Source organism: Anguilla anguilla, chromosome 10, assembly GCF_013347855.1.
Source record: "Anguilla anguilla isolate fAngAng1 chromosome 10, fAngAng1.pri, whole genome shotgun sequence".
Lineage (NCBI taxonomy): Eukaryota > Metazoa > Chordata > Actinopteri > Anguilliformes > Anguillidae > Anguilla > Anguilla anguilla.
In genome coordinates, this window is record NC_049210.1 from 2,505,363 (window position 1) to 2,522,780 (window position 17,418).

At 43.6% G+C, this 17,418-nt stretch overlaps 2 protein-coding genes across 4 annotated transcripts in view; both read right to left on the minus strand.

Annotated features, from left to right (window-relative positions):
* Window positions 1-708: 708 nt before the first annotated feature.
* On the minus strand, window positions 709-13,202 carry LOC118207102 (interleukin-1 beta-like). Of its 2 annotated transcripts, XM_035380402.1 has the most exons (8): window positions 11,264-13,202; window positions 10,225-10,293; window positions 4,574-4,771; window positions 4,357-4,411; window positions 2,986-3,163; window positions 2,585-2,761; window positions 2,128-2,264; window positions 709-1,416 (listed from the first exon to the last, which is right to left on the minus strand). In XM_035380402.1, the coding sequence occupies exons 4-8, from the start codon at window positions 4,390-4,392 to the stop codon at window positions 1,195-1,197; spliced, it is 750 nt and encodes a 249-aa protein (XP_035236293.1). In that variant the 5' UTR covers window positions 4,393-4,411; window positions 4,574-4,771; window positions 10,225-10,293; window positions 11,264-13,202; the 3' UTR covers window positions 709-1,194. The 2 variants fall into 2 exon arrangements, with proteins under 2 accessions (XP_035236293.1, XP_035236294.1); XM_035380403.1 differs by lacking the exons at window positions 10,225-10,293; window positions 11,264-13,202 and having other exon boundaries at window positions 4,574-4,805.
* Window positions 13,203-14,682: 1,480 nt separating this feature from the next.
* The window catches only part of LOC118206809 (metal transporter CNNM4), a 27,149-nt gene continuing 24,413 nt past the window's right edge, over window positions 14,683-17,418 (minus strand). For both annotated transcript variants that reach the window (XM_035379893.1, XM_035379892.1), the window contains 2 exons: window positions 16,684-16,859; window positions 14,683-15,742 (listed from right to left, as the gene is read on the minus strand). In XM_035379893.1, coding sequence (XP_035235784.1) covers window positions 15,521-15,742; window positions 16,684-16,859 — 398 coding nt within the window. In that variant the 3' untranslated portion in view covers window positions 14,683-15,520. The remainder of the gene's footprint in view (window positions 15,743-16,683; window positions 16,860-17,418) is intronic.

Below are 17,418 nucleotides of genomic sequence, written 5' to 3' on the forward strand. Positions count from 1 at the left end.
TCTCTCTACATCTATCCATCTCCTGACCTCTCTCTCTCTACATTTCTCCCCAGCCCTTCCTGTTTATATTCACTCACACACATTTTCTCCTGTGATTAATAATATAGCAAAATATTAAATTAACATTTGAAATAACCTGGGTCCAACCCATCTGCAGTGACCATTCGCTGGGAGAAAGTGAATTTAAAGAAATCAGAGTGAACTGACAGCAATACGAAACGCTCTTTACCCTGAAACAGACATGTATTAAACTAAAGATGCTCATCTTAATAAATCTTTAAACCATTAATGACACTTAACAATATCCCTGCCCATTTCCAAAATTATCATCACCCACTTGGATAATGAATTGTAGTTACATTACCTGCCCAGCAGATGGCGGGTGTTTATTCAAACCAGGATCTGGATCTTCACCGTTTTATAGAATGATCGACCAGAATGATCGAACGTTATTCTTTTTTTTTTTTTTTTCAAAGACCAGAAAATAATCAATAATCCCAGCAGAAATGATACTGGATCGGAATAACAATCATTCCATTACATGGATGATTCCGGATTTCCATCCAGATTTAAAGTTTTGAAAAACCACCCCCCCCCTACTCCCACCCCCCCATATGGAGGCCAAACTGACAACTTGCAAGGGACACCACTGAAATATGCATCTAATACGGTATTCACAATGTATAAAGTAACAATATCAACACACAATTAGGAATTATAAAATAATTTATTATTACAAAATGACACATTACTACATACACCATGTGCATTAAAGCTGACCTGTCAGATAAATAATTTAAAATGCTTAAGTTACAGTTCATAATTCACAAAGAATTAGTAAATAATAAATAAATGCGCAATATAAATAATAAATAAATATAATTTATTTTTACAAAAGGCCATTTCCATGTGGAATGTGAAGATCTTGGAACACAAGTCCAGCCAATTTCACACAAACAGGCTGGCCAGTAAAGACCAGACAGCACCACCTAGTGGCTGAACCTCCTTTGAGACAGACTCAAAAAGTATCAAATAAATACTTAAATATAAATATTAAATAAACGCCCCCAGCGATGGCTGTACTTAGTACATACGAAGAACGGGGCTGGGGAATTGTTGTTTTTTTTTTGACCGGTTGTGAGAGCACGTGGCACGGCCCGTGTCTCTGCGGAGGCTTGCGATCCTCGCAGGAGATCAGAGCGGTTTGACGGCGAAGGTGGTGAGGCGCGCGGACGCCTCCTCCTTGCTCATCTCCACGGGCCTCCTGTCCTCCACCGCCGTGCTGATGAACCAGTCGCGGAACTTCAGCGACTCCAGGGTGGTGGCGCCGAAGCCCTCGTCCCTCTTCAGGAAGAGGAAGCGAGCCATCTCCCCCTGCGCGTCGATGGTCTTCAGCACGTCGGCGTCGGTCACCTCCTGAGGAAGGACACGGAACACGCGGGCTTTGTCAGCACAGACTCGCGACAGGAGCTCGTGTCTTCGAGCACGTTCTCAGCGACAGATCGCCACCTAGTGCCGCGTTCGCACGACAAGCATCGAACGCTGCCTTTAACGGCAAGCAAGGCGGTGACCAGGCGATGAGAAGTCTCGAAACATGACATCATCCATCCAGGAAGGCTGCTGTAACAAGCGGTGATAGTCGTAGGTTGTCTGCGGTGTAAGGCTACTTTTTTATTTTATTTATTTTTTTAATCTTCCACGTTTACTTTTGCCAGCTTCATACAAAGCTGTGATGTGATTGGACGTGCTACGAAAAATGTCAGGTTCAAACAAGCTCAAAGTTCAAACGATTCGAACTTTGAGGAACACCAACTTGGCACTGTGCAGTACACCGGGCTTAATGTTTCTGCCACGTCGGGCATCAACGCTCCCTCCATAGGAATTTAATGGTTTGGCGCCATCTCAAGCGTTTGGATGCTTGTCATGTTAAAGTTAAAAAATGAGTGACTCAAGACTTACTGTGGATAGATTGCATAGAACAGATAGATAGATAGATACAGTCACTTGAATTAAGTGGGTCTGCAGCTTTGATATCTCAAAAGATGGAAAACCCAAGCGTCTCTAAGACACCATCTCAGTGGAGTGCAGACTAACGTAGATTTTTTAAAAATGACAGAATGCGTTTACCTCCAGCTGCAGGATGGGGTCTCCCCCAGCCTCCGAGCAGGACAGATAGAGATTGCATCCTGCGATCCCCAAAGCAACAGGTCGTCTCTGGCTGTCAGTGAAGCTGCGGGACACGTAGGTCGACAGGTTCAAATTCACTGAAAAAAAAAAGCAGAGACAAACACGCCCATCAATCCATAATCAACATGACATATTTCTGAGTGCATCGACTATGCAATTGCACAGTAGACTGTTCGGTGTTAATTCAAGTGTTCTTATGAGTGCACAAGGTTTAAAAGTGTACTATAACAGTCGTTTGACACTAACATTTTGCTGAGTGTTAACTGCTATAAAATGTTTCCGTTTAGAAAAAAAAAAAAAAAAAAAAGAGGTAATAATTGAAGCCGAACTCTACATGACTCTGCGCACCCCTCCAAGCCATCGGGAGGGGGCTGCCTGTGCTTTTGTGAAGGCTTACCTTTGAGATCCATGTTGCCGCCCTGCAGCACCACCGCCTGCAGCTCCAGGGGAGCCTGCTTCAGCACGAAGCCCTTCTGATCGCGGTCGCACACGCTGTGCGTTACTACCTCGGTGCTCCTGAACACGCTGGGCCTGCTCTCTATAGTGTCCACCAGCACCACTGGCGTCACGCGCTCTGTAAGGGGCGGGGGGGGGGGTGCAGAAGGGCAGGCCGATTAACAAAAGACAAAGCAATCCCACCGCTGCAATTTCCTACTGTACTACTTTTTGGGGCGGGCGAAGACGGCCCAGTGAAGTCTCGTGGACTTTACGGCGCTGGAGCGAAGTGGGCAAGCGCATCCCGTTTCTACGCCTGCGCGACACTCTCGACCCGGGCTTGGTCCGGCGGGTAAAGCCTACCTTCAATCACGTTCTCCAGCAGGATGCTGATCAGCTCGTCGTCGCTGAACTCCGTGCCGCGGGGAGCGTGGCGGTGCTTCATTCGCTGCACGGCGACGACGATGTTGGCGAAACGGCGAAAGCCGTGCGCGTGCTGGGACACCTCCAGCTGCAGCCCTTCGTGGTCGTAGCCTGGGGTCTTTTAGAGGAAGGCAAAACAAAACAAAAAAAAAAGATTTATTTTGATGCATTTAGGATGCGTGAGTGTTCCGGCCTTTCTCCAAACGTGTACATGGATGCTGTCTCAGGGTTCGAGTTCTGTGGGAGCCAGTGGGAGCTGAGCTCCCATGAAAGCAGTAAAATCATACATCTGTGGGGGGGGGTCGCTAGCTAATACATTACCAACAACCATTATTTTAATCAGAAATAATGCACTTTTCAATGTAATGAGTATTACTTACGTAAACGAGATAAATATCCTAAAAGAACCATGTTTTCCAAAAGAACTAAACGCACCATATTCTCTCGTGAATGACAGTATGGCTGCACTTCACCACCAAGCAACCATAGTGCGCAGTAGAATATTGCGCGAACTACGCCCGTTCCTGTTGAGAGCGCGCGAGCCGCAAACGTTCGAACCCATTTGGAAGAAGAAGCCACTACATGCATCAGCCAACATTATCTTTATAATATATTGACTAGAAAGTAGTAGTATAGACTAGCTACCATGCCGCCGAAAAAAAGGCCGCTGCTGCCGACGGGGTCTACAAGCCTGGCTAGTTTCGGTTTTTTTCACAAAGAAACTAAAAACAGCTTTAGACAACTGGAATTACATTACATTACATTACATTACAGGCATTTGGCAGACGCTCTTATCCAGAGCGACGTGGAGGAATTCACCTGCTAGCATGACAGCTAGCACTACCTCTGCTGCTACGGAGCAAGAGCGGCAGAAGAGAATCAGCAGAAGAGAACGGCAGTGGAAGAGGCCTTAGAGAAGCAGGCTGTAAATTGTGTGCGTTCAAATGGTGAAAATTAAGTGTGTAATTAAGTGTGTATTTTTGTATATAAAAAAGCGCACCCATTAGGCTATTATTTATTTATCTCCAACCCTAACGTTAGTTATTTTAGAGACCCCCACAAAACTCAGATTAGTTTATAACTCGAACCCTGGATGCTGTACATCAACACTAATATAACCGCTACCGCGGATCAAAAAATCCGTTTACACTCCAAGAATAAGAGGAACGTATCAACACATTTATGCGTGTATTTCTCCCATGATGCTAAACAAAGTGTTGCGGTAATGCTCTTTTGGTTAACATATTTTAACTTAAGAATATTTCATTATAGTGTTATCGGTTGCCGGTTAGTTTAGATATATGGTCTCACCTTTTTAAAGTCAATGCAAACAGTGTTGAATTCCATGTTGCAGGTTTTGGGAAATCTGCAAGAACAATACAAAGCAATGTTTTTGTTCGTCACTCATTTAAAAACTTCGCAAAATAGGCTATATGGTAAGAAAACTATGATCGATTTAACAAACGAAGTAAAAACAATAGAAGCCATGACAGTCAGTTGAAAAAGATCCCAATTGTCGAGTACATACTTGTAATCGTAGAGAAGTGTGGTTAAATCCTCAGCTTCGATGTAGAGCTGTGTAGTTCAGTCGAGCTACTAGAGCAATCTGACTGAAGGATGGCTCCTCGCGGTATTTATTGAGCTTACTGCGGACAGGGAATTTCCCCACGTGATTTCCCAACGCGCCAACAATGCACGGATCACAACAGCAGATCGTTTGATCGTTCTGCGGAAAGACCATTCCAGTAGCATAGGTGTCAAATCGGATTAGTGGAAATGGAAAAGTTCATTTCATAGTTCAGTCACACTGACCATTCGAACGATCATTATGATACGTTTTATGTATTTATTATTGCCTTGCGACGTAATTAAAAAAGTTCAAAATCAAAGCAGATAAAGACAGAAAACAACAGTCTTTAAACAATAAAATCAAGCAAACGTGAGAAAAGCAAACAAGAGGACAACATAATTGAGTAACAAAAAACACAGGTAATAAAGGTGGCAGGTAAATTACGCGTTGAATGTTATTTTCAAGTGAGTTTTAACAGCTTTTTTTGAGAAGGTTTTTGAGGTGGAAAAGGGAAGGGGAGTCTCACCGCAGTACGGCACACTTAGCTGTAAAATTAAAATCTTACGGCCAATTTTCCATGTAAATATAAAAATACAAAACTCATAATCACTTCCGTATATCTAAGTGGCCTATACACCCGATATGCCTGCGTTAAGGCCAGTCTCGCGAGAAATAGAAGCAGCAGTGGCTTTACGTGAAAATAAGAAATTGAAGATCAGGGTTGGTATAGTGGTCACGGTCACATTCATGGACATTGGCCGAGGTCAACAAGGAGGATACAGGACCGTATCAGATCTGGCCGTACAAACATCCACACCCTCGTCAGAAATGTCAGACAATAGGCTGTGGGTCAATGACCAGTGGCAGAGCCTCAACAAGCAGGGCGCGATTTCTGCTTTTATTTCACGCGCTGCTCAACAGTCTCATACGTGCAAATGTTGAAAAATGCTGTTATCTCTAAGTTAGGAAATAAAAAGTAATACTTGGTAAGGTGTTGTAGAGTAAAAAAAAGTAGTCAGTTGAAAACATCTGTTCACACCGAGAGGTCATTACAAAAATTTGTTTTGCAAAATTAAAGCAGAAATGTTTGATTATTTCTTAATCTACTCCAAAATGCAGTGGAGGAAATTCTTTAAGGAAGGAATCGCAGTAGAGGAATTTTACAAATTTACAAAATGAAAAAAAAAATGATAAATGAAATATCTTATATTTGGAAAGAAAGGGCTTCCGTCTGTTTCTACACTTCCCTTTTCCCAACGTGTATTCTCAACACAGAGAAGAGGCCTCAATTACACTAGTTCAGAATATATATATATATATATATATGGGCAGAAGTAAAGTTGGGCACAAGTAAAGTTTTGATATCAATGAAGATTGTTAGTCTCTCATTATTGAGAGCGTTAAGACACAGCAGTAAATAGAAAAGTAGTGTTTTTTTTGTTTTGTTTTGTTTTTATTTTTATGCCTTCTCTGTAAAATCTGTGGTTTTTCAAGCTTAGCCGTTGCAATCTGACCTTCTAAAGAAACCCAATGAAATGCATACACATATAAACACACTCTGGAAACCACTCTCATAGTAAACTACGTCCGATGATGATACCTCTGACTAACATTCTATATTACGTCGGCTCAGCTCGAATACGCGGTCAGGCCCCTTAAGGCTTGGCGTGGCACCAACATTTCATTATTGACAAACCATTTTTTTAATTGGGAAACTACAGGTTTTAACACAGTGACAAGCTGCACTTTCTCCAGTAAAATTCCACTGGAGTTGTGTTCTGACTGCATAGAGCAAACAGTCTGAATCGCTCCCTGGGTTCTTCCCAGTCATTTGAGTTAATTTGCTAGGTGGCACTGATATGGACAAATAACTGATAATATTTTTTTTTAAATGCTAAAATACTAAAAAAAATTATGGGGAACAGTGATGTTTCTATTACTACGCTTGTACATTAATACCAGAGTATTATTAATCTGTTCATCAACACACCACCACTACTACTACAATCACTAATAATGATAATAATAACATTATTATTATTATTATTATTATTATTATTATTATTATTATTATTATTATGGCGATGATGAACCAGGTAATAACGCTTTGCCATTAATGTTCAGATGCAATATTGGAAATATTATTTATCAATTTATTCGGTTCTTTGTTTGATTGACCTCCTTTCCGTCCTTGGGTTAGTGCAAGGCATGACTGTGTACTTCTGTCTTCTAATATATTTTTTTTCCCGCTTCCTTTTGAGATGCGCCTCGTCTAAAACGTTCGCACGCGCATATTTGATAGTAAATTGAATGTACGTTGTCAGCGTGGTGATTTAAGCACGAACTTCACGTGAGAATATGCTTACCTCTACACCATGCCTATACGACCGATCGCCTGTCTAGTCAGCTGTATTAGACGTGTAATGTTTTTACTGTTTCGCTTGCCTGCCATTTTCAGTTGTAGCCGCTGCCGTGCCTTGCTGAACGATTTATTTGAGAAAATGCGCCATAGTAAACCAGAATTTAAAGATTATTAAAGGTCGTTCACGGGTTTGCGTGCTTTACGTGCGCAAAATGTCACGGTCATTTGTGATTTGTAGATTAAGCGTGCAAAACTCAAAAACAAGCACTCATTACAAATGTTGTGACCAAACACATTTGTTAAGACTGGAGAATATTGGATTTTTTAAAAATTTGCCTGTCATAAAAGTACATTTCTCATCATTTGGATCAAACAAAGAATGAGCTCAGTTGTTTATTTGTGACAGTATTTGCGAAATTGGGGGTAAAATGTTTTTATGGGTTCTTCTGCAATTTCTCTATCTTGCTTTTATTCAGTTTACAGAAGTTAAATCTTCTCCTATGTCATTACAACAATAGGAAACTCCAGGATTTCCGCTGCGCTTGCTTCCTGCTCCACCCGGATTTGTGGCAAATCCAGTTTCAGTGCACAATGCAAATGCCAGGTTAATATGCCGGATGTTAATTTGAAGAGATTTACCTGGATAACTTGAATACAGAATATGTGAATAATAAATAAATAAATAAATAAATAAATAAATAAATAAATAAATAAAAACAAGATGTCCAAGATGCAGGCAAACATTTTAAGTATGGTGACCAAATTGTTTTATATAAATTTTGTATAATTTATTACAATTACATTATTATGTAATTACATAGTGTTTTTCTTTTATACTTAGACATTTGGATACAATTTAAGCCTAAGCATTTTAATCAGTATTTTTAGATACTCTTTAATTAGCCAGTATCTAGTAACATTAACTCAGTTTGTCCACATTTCCAATTGCTCTCCCTAATATTTATTATGACAAAGTTGACACTATGTGTTGTATATTTATGTCCACTTAATACAATTTTATAACCTAGGATGTTGTGAAATGCTGTGATGCAACCAGACCAGGTGTGGCCTGAGGTTTATGGAGGAAACGGAGTAAGGATTTCTCATGTTCGATGCCCCGGAGCTGCGTGGCATGCACGCGCCCGACGGCGCGAGTAATTCGCTACAGAAGTGGCTGAGCCGGTGTATCACAGTCACACCTTGTCATTGTTGTTCATTACGTTTAAAAAAAATCGTTGAGGGGGGACAGTTTCGTCAGCGCCTTTTCAATGAATCAGCGCCCGTATTTTGAAGACATTGAGCGACTGGCATAAACCGTTCCCAGAGTTTCGGCATGGGAGGGGGCTGCCCCAGTCCTGTGCCAGTTTTTATTGTTTTTAAACCGGTGTACAGACCAGGTGTACCGTGGAAAATTTTCTAATTCCACAACATGTAGTGAACGTGTGTGCGGTGGAATTCTTTTAAATTATGAAGTAAAAAGGCGTCTGTGCTTAGAAAAAAAAAAAAAAAATTGGCACCCAACAAGGGACTTGTATTTGTCCAATTCCCATCCCAAGTTAGGATATCCACCTATCCCCCAACCGTCCGAAGCAATCCTACTACACGTACCCAGTCCAAGCAGGGTACACGCAGGTATTGTTTGGGCTTTTGTGCGAGAAACAAAGAGGAGTTACGTGACATCGCGCCACATCCTGGGGGCGAAAGAGGAAGCGGCGAATGTTGAGGAGAATATATAATACGCTGAAACGCGTCCAGGAGAGTGCGTAACAGGATGTTTCGTAAACGTAAATTTTAGGGAGGATGCGGTTCGCTCCAGTTCTTTTTCAGTTCTCACGTTTCACCGGACGTGGCTTCTGTTCTGTCGCAATCATTTTGCTAATTTCTTGCAGTTGTATTGATTCTCGTTCACCCGGCTATTAAAGTCCTGAATTAAAACTCCTAAAGTATACGGATATGGATTGAGATACAGGTATATACCTGTGTAACGCATGTATTTTCTCTCGTATGCCTGTGCCAGATAGGTGTATCTAATTAAGTGGTTGGTGAGTATATAGTACCAGGTAGGACCCACTTCTGCTTCCAGAACAGACTGGAATCTTCACGGCACGGATTCAACAAGGTGCTGGAGGGAAGTCCTCAGGGACTTTGGCCTATGCCAAATCACCAGCATCATGCAGTTCCTGCAGATTCTATCTCGTTCATCTGTGAAACTCCCGTTCCACCTCATCCCAAAGGAGCATTTGTGACGTTTTTTTGTTGTTTGCTCAAACAAGTTTGCCCATTCTCCTCTGACCTCGCTCATTAACGAGGTGTTTTTTGGGCCCAGAACTGCCGCTGCCTGGAGGTTTTTTTTGTTTCGTTTATCGCACCATTCCCCGTAAACCCTGGAGCACACCAAGCCGCTCAAGAACAGCACGGCTTAAAAAACTGATCAAATACATGCGACGGTAGCAGGTGTGTGGGACGCACTTTCGGTCTGCTCTGACGAACCAGAACCTTGAACCACCACATTTGCTTTACAAATAATGAATGATTAGTGCAACTTAGATTGGTGTTATGATACCGATACACTTCAACGGACGAAATTCGCATCTTCTGAGACAACACGCAAACAAGACAATACCTCAATTACCATGATCATTGGCATTTCTTAGAAAGGCATGGCAGTCAAATTGCATTTAGATGTGGTTACGCTCTGCCATGCAGTTACGACTCTGGCAAGGGCATTATGCAACCCAACGCCTGCTAGGTCAGCACTTTCATTTCCTCGTTGAGAATATCCAGACTTGGGTCAAGTGCGCATGTTGTCGTGGATTCCAACGCTTTTCTGTGCTCTATTGAGCCTGCCGATATGACCGGAAGGTAGGGTTTCCGCTTATTGAGAGGATTTAATTGGTTCCAATACACCAGACAGTAAAGGTCAGTAAAGCGTAGAAAAGTATTTGACCCAGGTCTGAGGAAATCAGAGAACCAAACAGCCACAAGCTGACCTCTCGCGGAAATTTGGCAGTTCTGGGACAACCCTTGTACAAGATGGACATTCTTGTGAACGTGCTAAATGAGTGTTAGCCTGTAGGTGGAGTGCTTAGGAGATGAATTGGGACTGGGTCTTAGTGTCGAACACCCTGTTACTCAAATCATGGCCCTTAAGGTCCAATAACTGCTGGTTTTCCACCCTCCCTTTACCTGTGAGTCAGGTGTGAATCCAGCCTGGCCAATCAGTAGCACCAGTTGTTCAGTTAATTACCTGGGGGAAAAGAAAACCAGGGCCGGATTTGGATTTGAGGTCCAGACTTCAGTATCCATGGTCTAACATCTACAAATAAAACAAGACAAGGCATTAATTTAAATAGAGAAATATATCTTGGGTTTATTAATAACTTCTCTCTCCGTCAAAACTCAAGACCGTAATTACAAAACAGTATTTACACATTAATTTAGTCATGAGGGAATATAAAGGAAAGCGCATTTATCCATTAGATCATTACCCTAACCCCCCCACCACCCCACCACCGAAACGCACTGTGAGGGGTGGGGGGGCTTTTAATTTCCCCTCAGGACAGGGGTCCCCAGTCTTATCCGAAAAGGGTGCAGGTTTCAGTTTTGTAAGTACATTGTGTGAAAGGCATCGGGCCCAGACATCACCTGAGAGGAGGCAGGAGCGCACAGCCCCCGGTCTTCTGCAGCAGGGCACAGTTCTCACGCGTGCTGCACTAAACCAGAGCTTCAGACCACCCGTTCTCCAGGCCTGCAGGGTTTCGCGGTTCATACTAACAGTACAGTGGGGCGACATAGCTCAGGAGGTAAGACCGATTGTCTGGCAGTCGCAGGGTTGCCGGTTCAAACCCCGCCCTGGGCATGTCGAAGTGTCCTTGAGCAAGACACCTAACCCCTAACTGCTCTGGCGAATGAGAGGCATCAATTGTAAAGCGCTTTGGATAAAAGCGCTATATGAATGCAGTCCATTTACAGTGACCGCTTTAGGCCCTGGAAAGAGAGCGCAGGCGGACCCTTTGGCCCACAGGTGTCAAACTCCAGTCCCGGGGGGGGGGGCGCAGAGCCTGCTGGTTTTTTGAGGTGTCCTCATGTCAACTGTTTCATTTAAGCCACCTGATTGGCTGAGGAATCCACACGCCTCCTTGCTCTCAAGGCCTTTAACTGGCAGCCGTCTGACAGGAAACCACAAAAACCCCGCCGCAGACGCTGCGCCCCCCCTCGGCATTCAGCTAGACACGCCCCCCGATTTAGCCCGTCACTGACTCAACCACTTAAGTGAGGAAACGCACCCAAACACGACAGGCAGGACTTCCCCTCCTCGACTGGCGCCCGACACGCCCCCCTCTGCGCCCGCAAGCGGCGTCTTTGAAGACGACCGGACGTGACGAGAACATCATCATCATCGTCATCATCATCGGCGGCGGTGGCTTCGACTTGGGCAGGACTCTTCTGCACTTAAGACTGGCAGACCAGCAGCTTCGCGCTCCCGCGTTGGCCAGGGTCACGCCCGCGTGCATTAGGAGGGTAAACTCGTTCAGCGTGGGGGTGCAGGGACGAGACGAGAGACTGCGATTAACGGACTGAGAGAAGCGTCCCGATTTCAGTGTTATTTAAGACAGACGGCAGCCGTGCCAGTTCACCTTCCTTCGTATTCCTCGAAAAAGAGGCTATCTGGTTACGGGAGATATTTTATTGTAAAAGTATATCAGAGGATGATATACCTCATTCTTTGTGTTCACACCTTTCTCAGTTTACATTTGAACTAGTTTCTGCATGAGAAAGACACCCATTGCACATTGTTTTTTTTGTTTTTTTTTTGAATGAATGTCCACCTCTCACAAGGACTACATTTTAATGGAGCTCCTGTCATTATACAACCAATCAAAAAGAAGAAAAACAAAAAAAAATAGAACCAGTTTGTGAAGACGTGGGTGAACCAAACCCAACAGTGGTTAGAAAAAAGTCTGGCAAAGAATAACTACAGGCAAGTTGAAGCCCGTTAAAAGGAAATCATCAAGTGTAACCCTGCCTCCCCCCGCCAAAAAAAAACAAAACGAACAAAAAAAAAAAACTACCCCCACATCACACAGTATGGTCAACACATTCTTAATGGAATGGCACACTGCACTGGAATTCTCTACACCTCAGAGCTGGGAAGGAGCACCACCCTGTGGACAGTCAGAGTCACTACAACAACAGAGACGGTTAACCAAAGCCAGAGGTCCAAAGCAGGCTGGATCCTGTCAGTCACACCAGAGGCACACAAATGCGGCATGTGGGAGTATACTATGCTCAGTTACTGATGAGTTCTGCCATGCCTTGTCCCAGCTGAACTCTGTAATGACTGGCAGGTCTTTGGGATACACAAGGTCTAGTGTTCAGTTGTCCGGATGAGTCCAACTTACTCAAAGCGTAAGACTAGCAAAAGTTTCTGTAACAAGATGTGGAAAGAAATGTGTCCAAATTGAAAAAAAATCTGTCCATAAACAGGACTCCTCAATCCCCACCCTCAGCCCCCAAATCTCAAATAAAAGCTTAACGAGAGAACAGAAGAACATAAAATCGGTATGGATTTTGGAAAAAAAAAAAAAGAAAAAGAAAGAAAAAGTGCTTAGTCATTTCCCCACCAGGAAAGCAACAGTCCAGTTCAGTTTCATGATCTCAGCGAGGGCCAGAACAGACAGGGAGCTCGTGAAGCACCCGGCCCACGCCAGAGGAGCGGAGTAAACTCCGCCCTTCTCCACTCAAACGGAATTTAAAACGCCAGTTTCTCTCCGAATCCGTGCCCGCTACAAAGACTGGGATCTCAGGACAAAATGGTGGTCACCAACGTCAAACAAATCACAGTGGTGAGTCAAATCTGACTTCCATCACGTTTGCTGGGCGGATCCACCAATCACATCAAAGAGCGGTTTAACTGAGCACCGCCCTCTGATCGCGATTGGCCATGAAGGAGCCAGGCATGAGGGAGCTGGTCGGTCCAGGTGGGAGTCATCTTTGCACTGGAGTGGGTCCGACTTGGAGCTACACAGCTGCTCAGTTTACACGAGATGCAGGGAATTTCATAACAGTGAAAACTCATCGTGTCACAAAGGAAAAAGAATATTGTTGATAAAACGGAAGATTATAAAATACAGACAGAATTTACAATGCAAAAAAAAAAAAAAATCACAAAAATATACAACTTAAATCTTATGAAAAATAAATACAGTAAATCTTTATTATATTTGTGTGTATGTGAGTGTGTGTGTATATGCGTATATATTAAAATATACACACACACGCATGCACACACAAGCACACGTACATGCACGCACACACACACACATGTATACATACTGTATCTGCACACATACACACACACACACACACACGTACACGTGTGTATAGTTCCGGATGCATTCTGCGGGCTCGACGGCCAGCGACCAACGCGCTCCTAAAGCTTTTCCACCCGAATCGCACCCAAGGCCGCCCGTCTCTCCATCAGGACAGGGCTCACTGCTCAGCCGGGATCAGTTTTAAAAAAATAATAAAAGCACCCACAAGTTCTCCAAATCAACGTCGCTTAAGGAGCAGCCAACTGCAGCGACCTGCCACTCTGCTGCGGGCATATCCTTAGCCAGCTCTGGGGACAATCAGGCCCCCTTAACTACCCTCACCACAAACAGGCAGCAGGCGCCTTAGCGACCACTTTCCATAGAAACGTCACAAACAAACAGACCCAGGCACTCAAACATGTTGCCACGGAGATTCACAATAGGTGGTTTTTTGAAACTTACAACATACATGGAATCAAGGAATCAATAAATATATTTCTCTCTGTCTTAGATATATATGTATATATATAGTGCCTTGCAGAAGTATCCAACTCCTACCAATATTGTAGTCACATTTTGATGAAGTACAAATAATGTAAACAATTTTATTAAAACCTTATTTTTTATTAACAACGATCAAACTTTTGCGCACTGGAAGTTGAATGTCAGGAAAAACCGGAAATAAAACACAGTTGCCTAAAACAGTACTCAGGTAAAAGAATCTTTGGCAGCAACCAAGGCTGAGATTTTGAATGGATGTTTTTTGGACATTCCCCGCACTTTCTCTTTGGTCTTTGTGGTTGGTTTGTTGTATCACTATCAGAGTTATCACTGACATTCAACTCCTACAGAGATAAACACATTTAATTATTGTAAAATTGAAACTTCTTTGGTTGCACACAGAGAGGTTTTAACACCTACTCTTGTGACCTATCATACTGCACCAAAAATTTAGGATTTGAGCGCAAAGGTAGATTTACAGTTGTCATAGCAATTGCTGAACACTTACATTCATACTCTCATTTTCATTATCAATCTCATTTATTTACAGAATATTAGCATTTTTTAAAAATATTATTGGTTTTCAGCAGATTTTGTATACTCCAAAGAATGCCATTATTGTTTCAGGGTGGCAAACTCCCACGGCAACAAACTGTGAAACGTCTGAAGAGGGTGAACACTATTGCAAGGCACTGCGTACATATATACATGTGGATACTGTATTAGTCAACATTATCATATACTTCAGATTTACTTTACATGCTTCTACTTTAACATTCGGCATCATGTCATCTGTCCCTCAGCCTTACGGCACGTGCACCCATAGTCGCAAAGCGGAAAAGGCGGTAACGCAGATTATTATGGGGTGTGTGATGCGTGTCACCTCTTTGGTCTCCCTGAGCGGTGTGAGTTGCCATGACGACAGACAAGAGCGAGGAGGAGATAGCAGGTTGGAGGGAACGAACACACACGAAAATCCGACAATATAAACGAAGACCGGTCTCTAACGAAGCGTATCCGACGTGAAAAAAAACGAAGGCGCTGTCAAAGGGGAACTGGCTGAAAAGGCATTCGCCGCTTCCCTCTTGAACGGGAAGCTGATTTCTGAGGTGCCTTTTTGTACAAAAAGTGAGAAAAATAAACTTCTATGTGTTTATAAAAAACCACAAATTGTTCTGCCTAAAAAAATGGTCAAGGTGTGGGGCAAGAATAACACGTCAGACTGCCCCACCCACTTCCCCCCTTACCCTGCTATGCTCTCACACTCACACACACACACACATTCACACACTCACACTTTCACCATAACTCTTGTTCCACTTAATGGTCCCTTCTCCCATACACACTGGGCTAACAGCAGAACCTACCATGCATAACTTTACACACAAACACACACACACACACACACACATCTCTGGAGTTTCTGTCCCGTTGCCAGGTGAGGGCCAGGGGACAGGTGAGACTGTGAGACCCAGGATGCTTCACCTCTTCGAGGGCCACGCCTCAAATTCAGGCCCTGGGCCCCACAGGGTGTGGAGTGTCACAGGTTCAAGTAGAAGACAGGAGGTGAGGAGGAGGAGGAGGTGGGAGGAGCTCCATAGCCCTCCCAAATGTGTGTGTGTGTGTGTGAGCGTGTGTGTGTGTGTCAGCGTGTGTGTGTGTGTGTCCATGTGCGTGTCTCTGTGTGTGTTTGTCTGCGCATGGTCCGCTAGGTCCCGCCCACTCCTGTCAGATGGTGCTCTCTGTATGGGTGTTGTGGTTTGATTGATGGGAGGACTGGCAGTTCTGCTCGTTGAGGAGGGACGTGGTCTCGTCCGACCCGTTCTCGGCCACCTCCGGGGGGGCCTGGGTGAGGGGCAGGTCCAGCCGCGTGTGCCCGCTCTCCGGGGACTGGGGGGTGCTGTCCATGCGGGACGCCACCAGCCCGTTCTGGTACTGCGAGCGCGTAATCTGGGGTGGGTGGGGGGGTGGGGGGGAGGGGGGGTCAAGTTAAGTTTCCCACAGTAACAGTCAAATGCTGTGAAAGTTTAAAAACACTACAGAAATGCAATATATTTATTATTATTATTATTATTATTATTATTATTAATAATAATTATTATTATTTTAATAATAATAAATAAATGTATTAATCTTTATTTGTATAGCACATATCCAAGCAAGTTACAAAGTGCTTAACAGAGATAAACAATTTAAACAGTGATTTTTCTTAAATTTTTAAATTTAAGACAAAACAATTGAAATCAAATGCAGATGATTAAAGGACACGGACAAGACAACAACAATTATATAAAGACCGTTAAAAACCGTTAAAACCGTTTAACGCACACGTATTTCACCTCAAGTTTAATCACCATTCTAAATTCATTCACTGCCCGGCCAGCTAACCAACTCATGTAACCATAGTAACAGTAGTGAGCCCAGCAAATAATTTGTACGCAGTGAACCCCAGCAAAATTGTTTATATTTTAAGGATGAGTTGCCCCAAAATATTACCCACCCCTCGTTATAGTTTAATATTTGGGCAATGACCAAGAGGAATAATCCACTCCGGGTGTGCGTTAAAGGGTTTTAACGCACGCAAAAGAGAGATAATATAGTGCACATCCAGCCCAAATTGAGTTCAGATACAGGATAAAAATAAAAATAAAACGTCAACTCTGAAATGGAAAAAAATATCCACACACCGAAATTCAAAGATTCGTTTCGGTTGCGTTGTTAACTCAATAAATTCTTGGGAGCTTTAAATTTCCGTGCGCGGACATTTTTCCCTTTTAACGAATAAATCATTGTGGATTACTCCTAATATACGGCTGTAGATTAAGGGCTGTTCGAGGGCGTGTTGTACTGAGTGAGTGACTCCCGCGCTTTCTGTGACCGGCGGTCTTTACCTTGACGTACTGGAGATCGGACAGCGCGCGCACGTAGAAGTCGGGGGTGTACTGCGGCGAGGGGGCGCTGTTGAGCTGGCTGTTGCTGCCGCTGACGGACAGGGTGTCGGTGCGGTCCGTGCAGCTGAGGGAGGCGGAGCGGTTCAGCCCGCTGATGTGGGAGGGGGAGCGGAACTCTGAAACACAGGACGCCAGCGTCAGAGAACCAGCGGCACAGAGAACATTAACGACTGCGCACACGCAGGCGCATACATATACACACGCACACGCAGGCAAAACCAGAGAGGAGAGACCATTCACGCGCACACATGCATACACACTGCAATACCACAAAACGCTTACACTCACACACACACATACTGTAATACCACAAAACACAGGCACGCACACATACACACACACAATACCAGAGAGGGAGAGAGAAGAGACCATATTCACACACGCACACACGCACACACAAAATAACACAGTGATGGTGCAATAAAGAAAAGTAGGAAGAACATAACCTTAAAAGAGAGCAGAGAGAAGTCATCAAAACAGTGAAGGGACAGAAATGGGAAGTGATTTCAGATTAGATCGGGATGTTGACACAGGGTAAGATTCTGGATTACATCGGGATTAACAAATGCAATTAAATCCATGATTAGAGTCCTGTAGTGCTAACAAGTGGTTAAGAAAAAAAGGTTAATGAGAACTACAACATACAGATAGGCAAACACATACCTAATGGTTTAC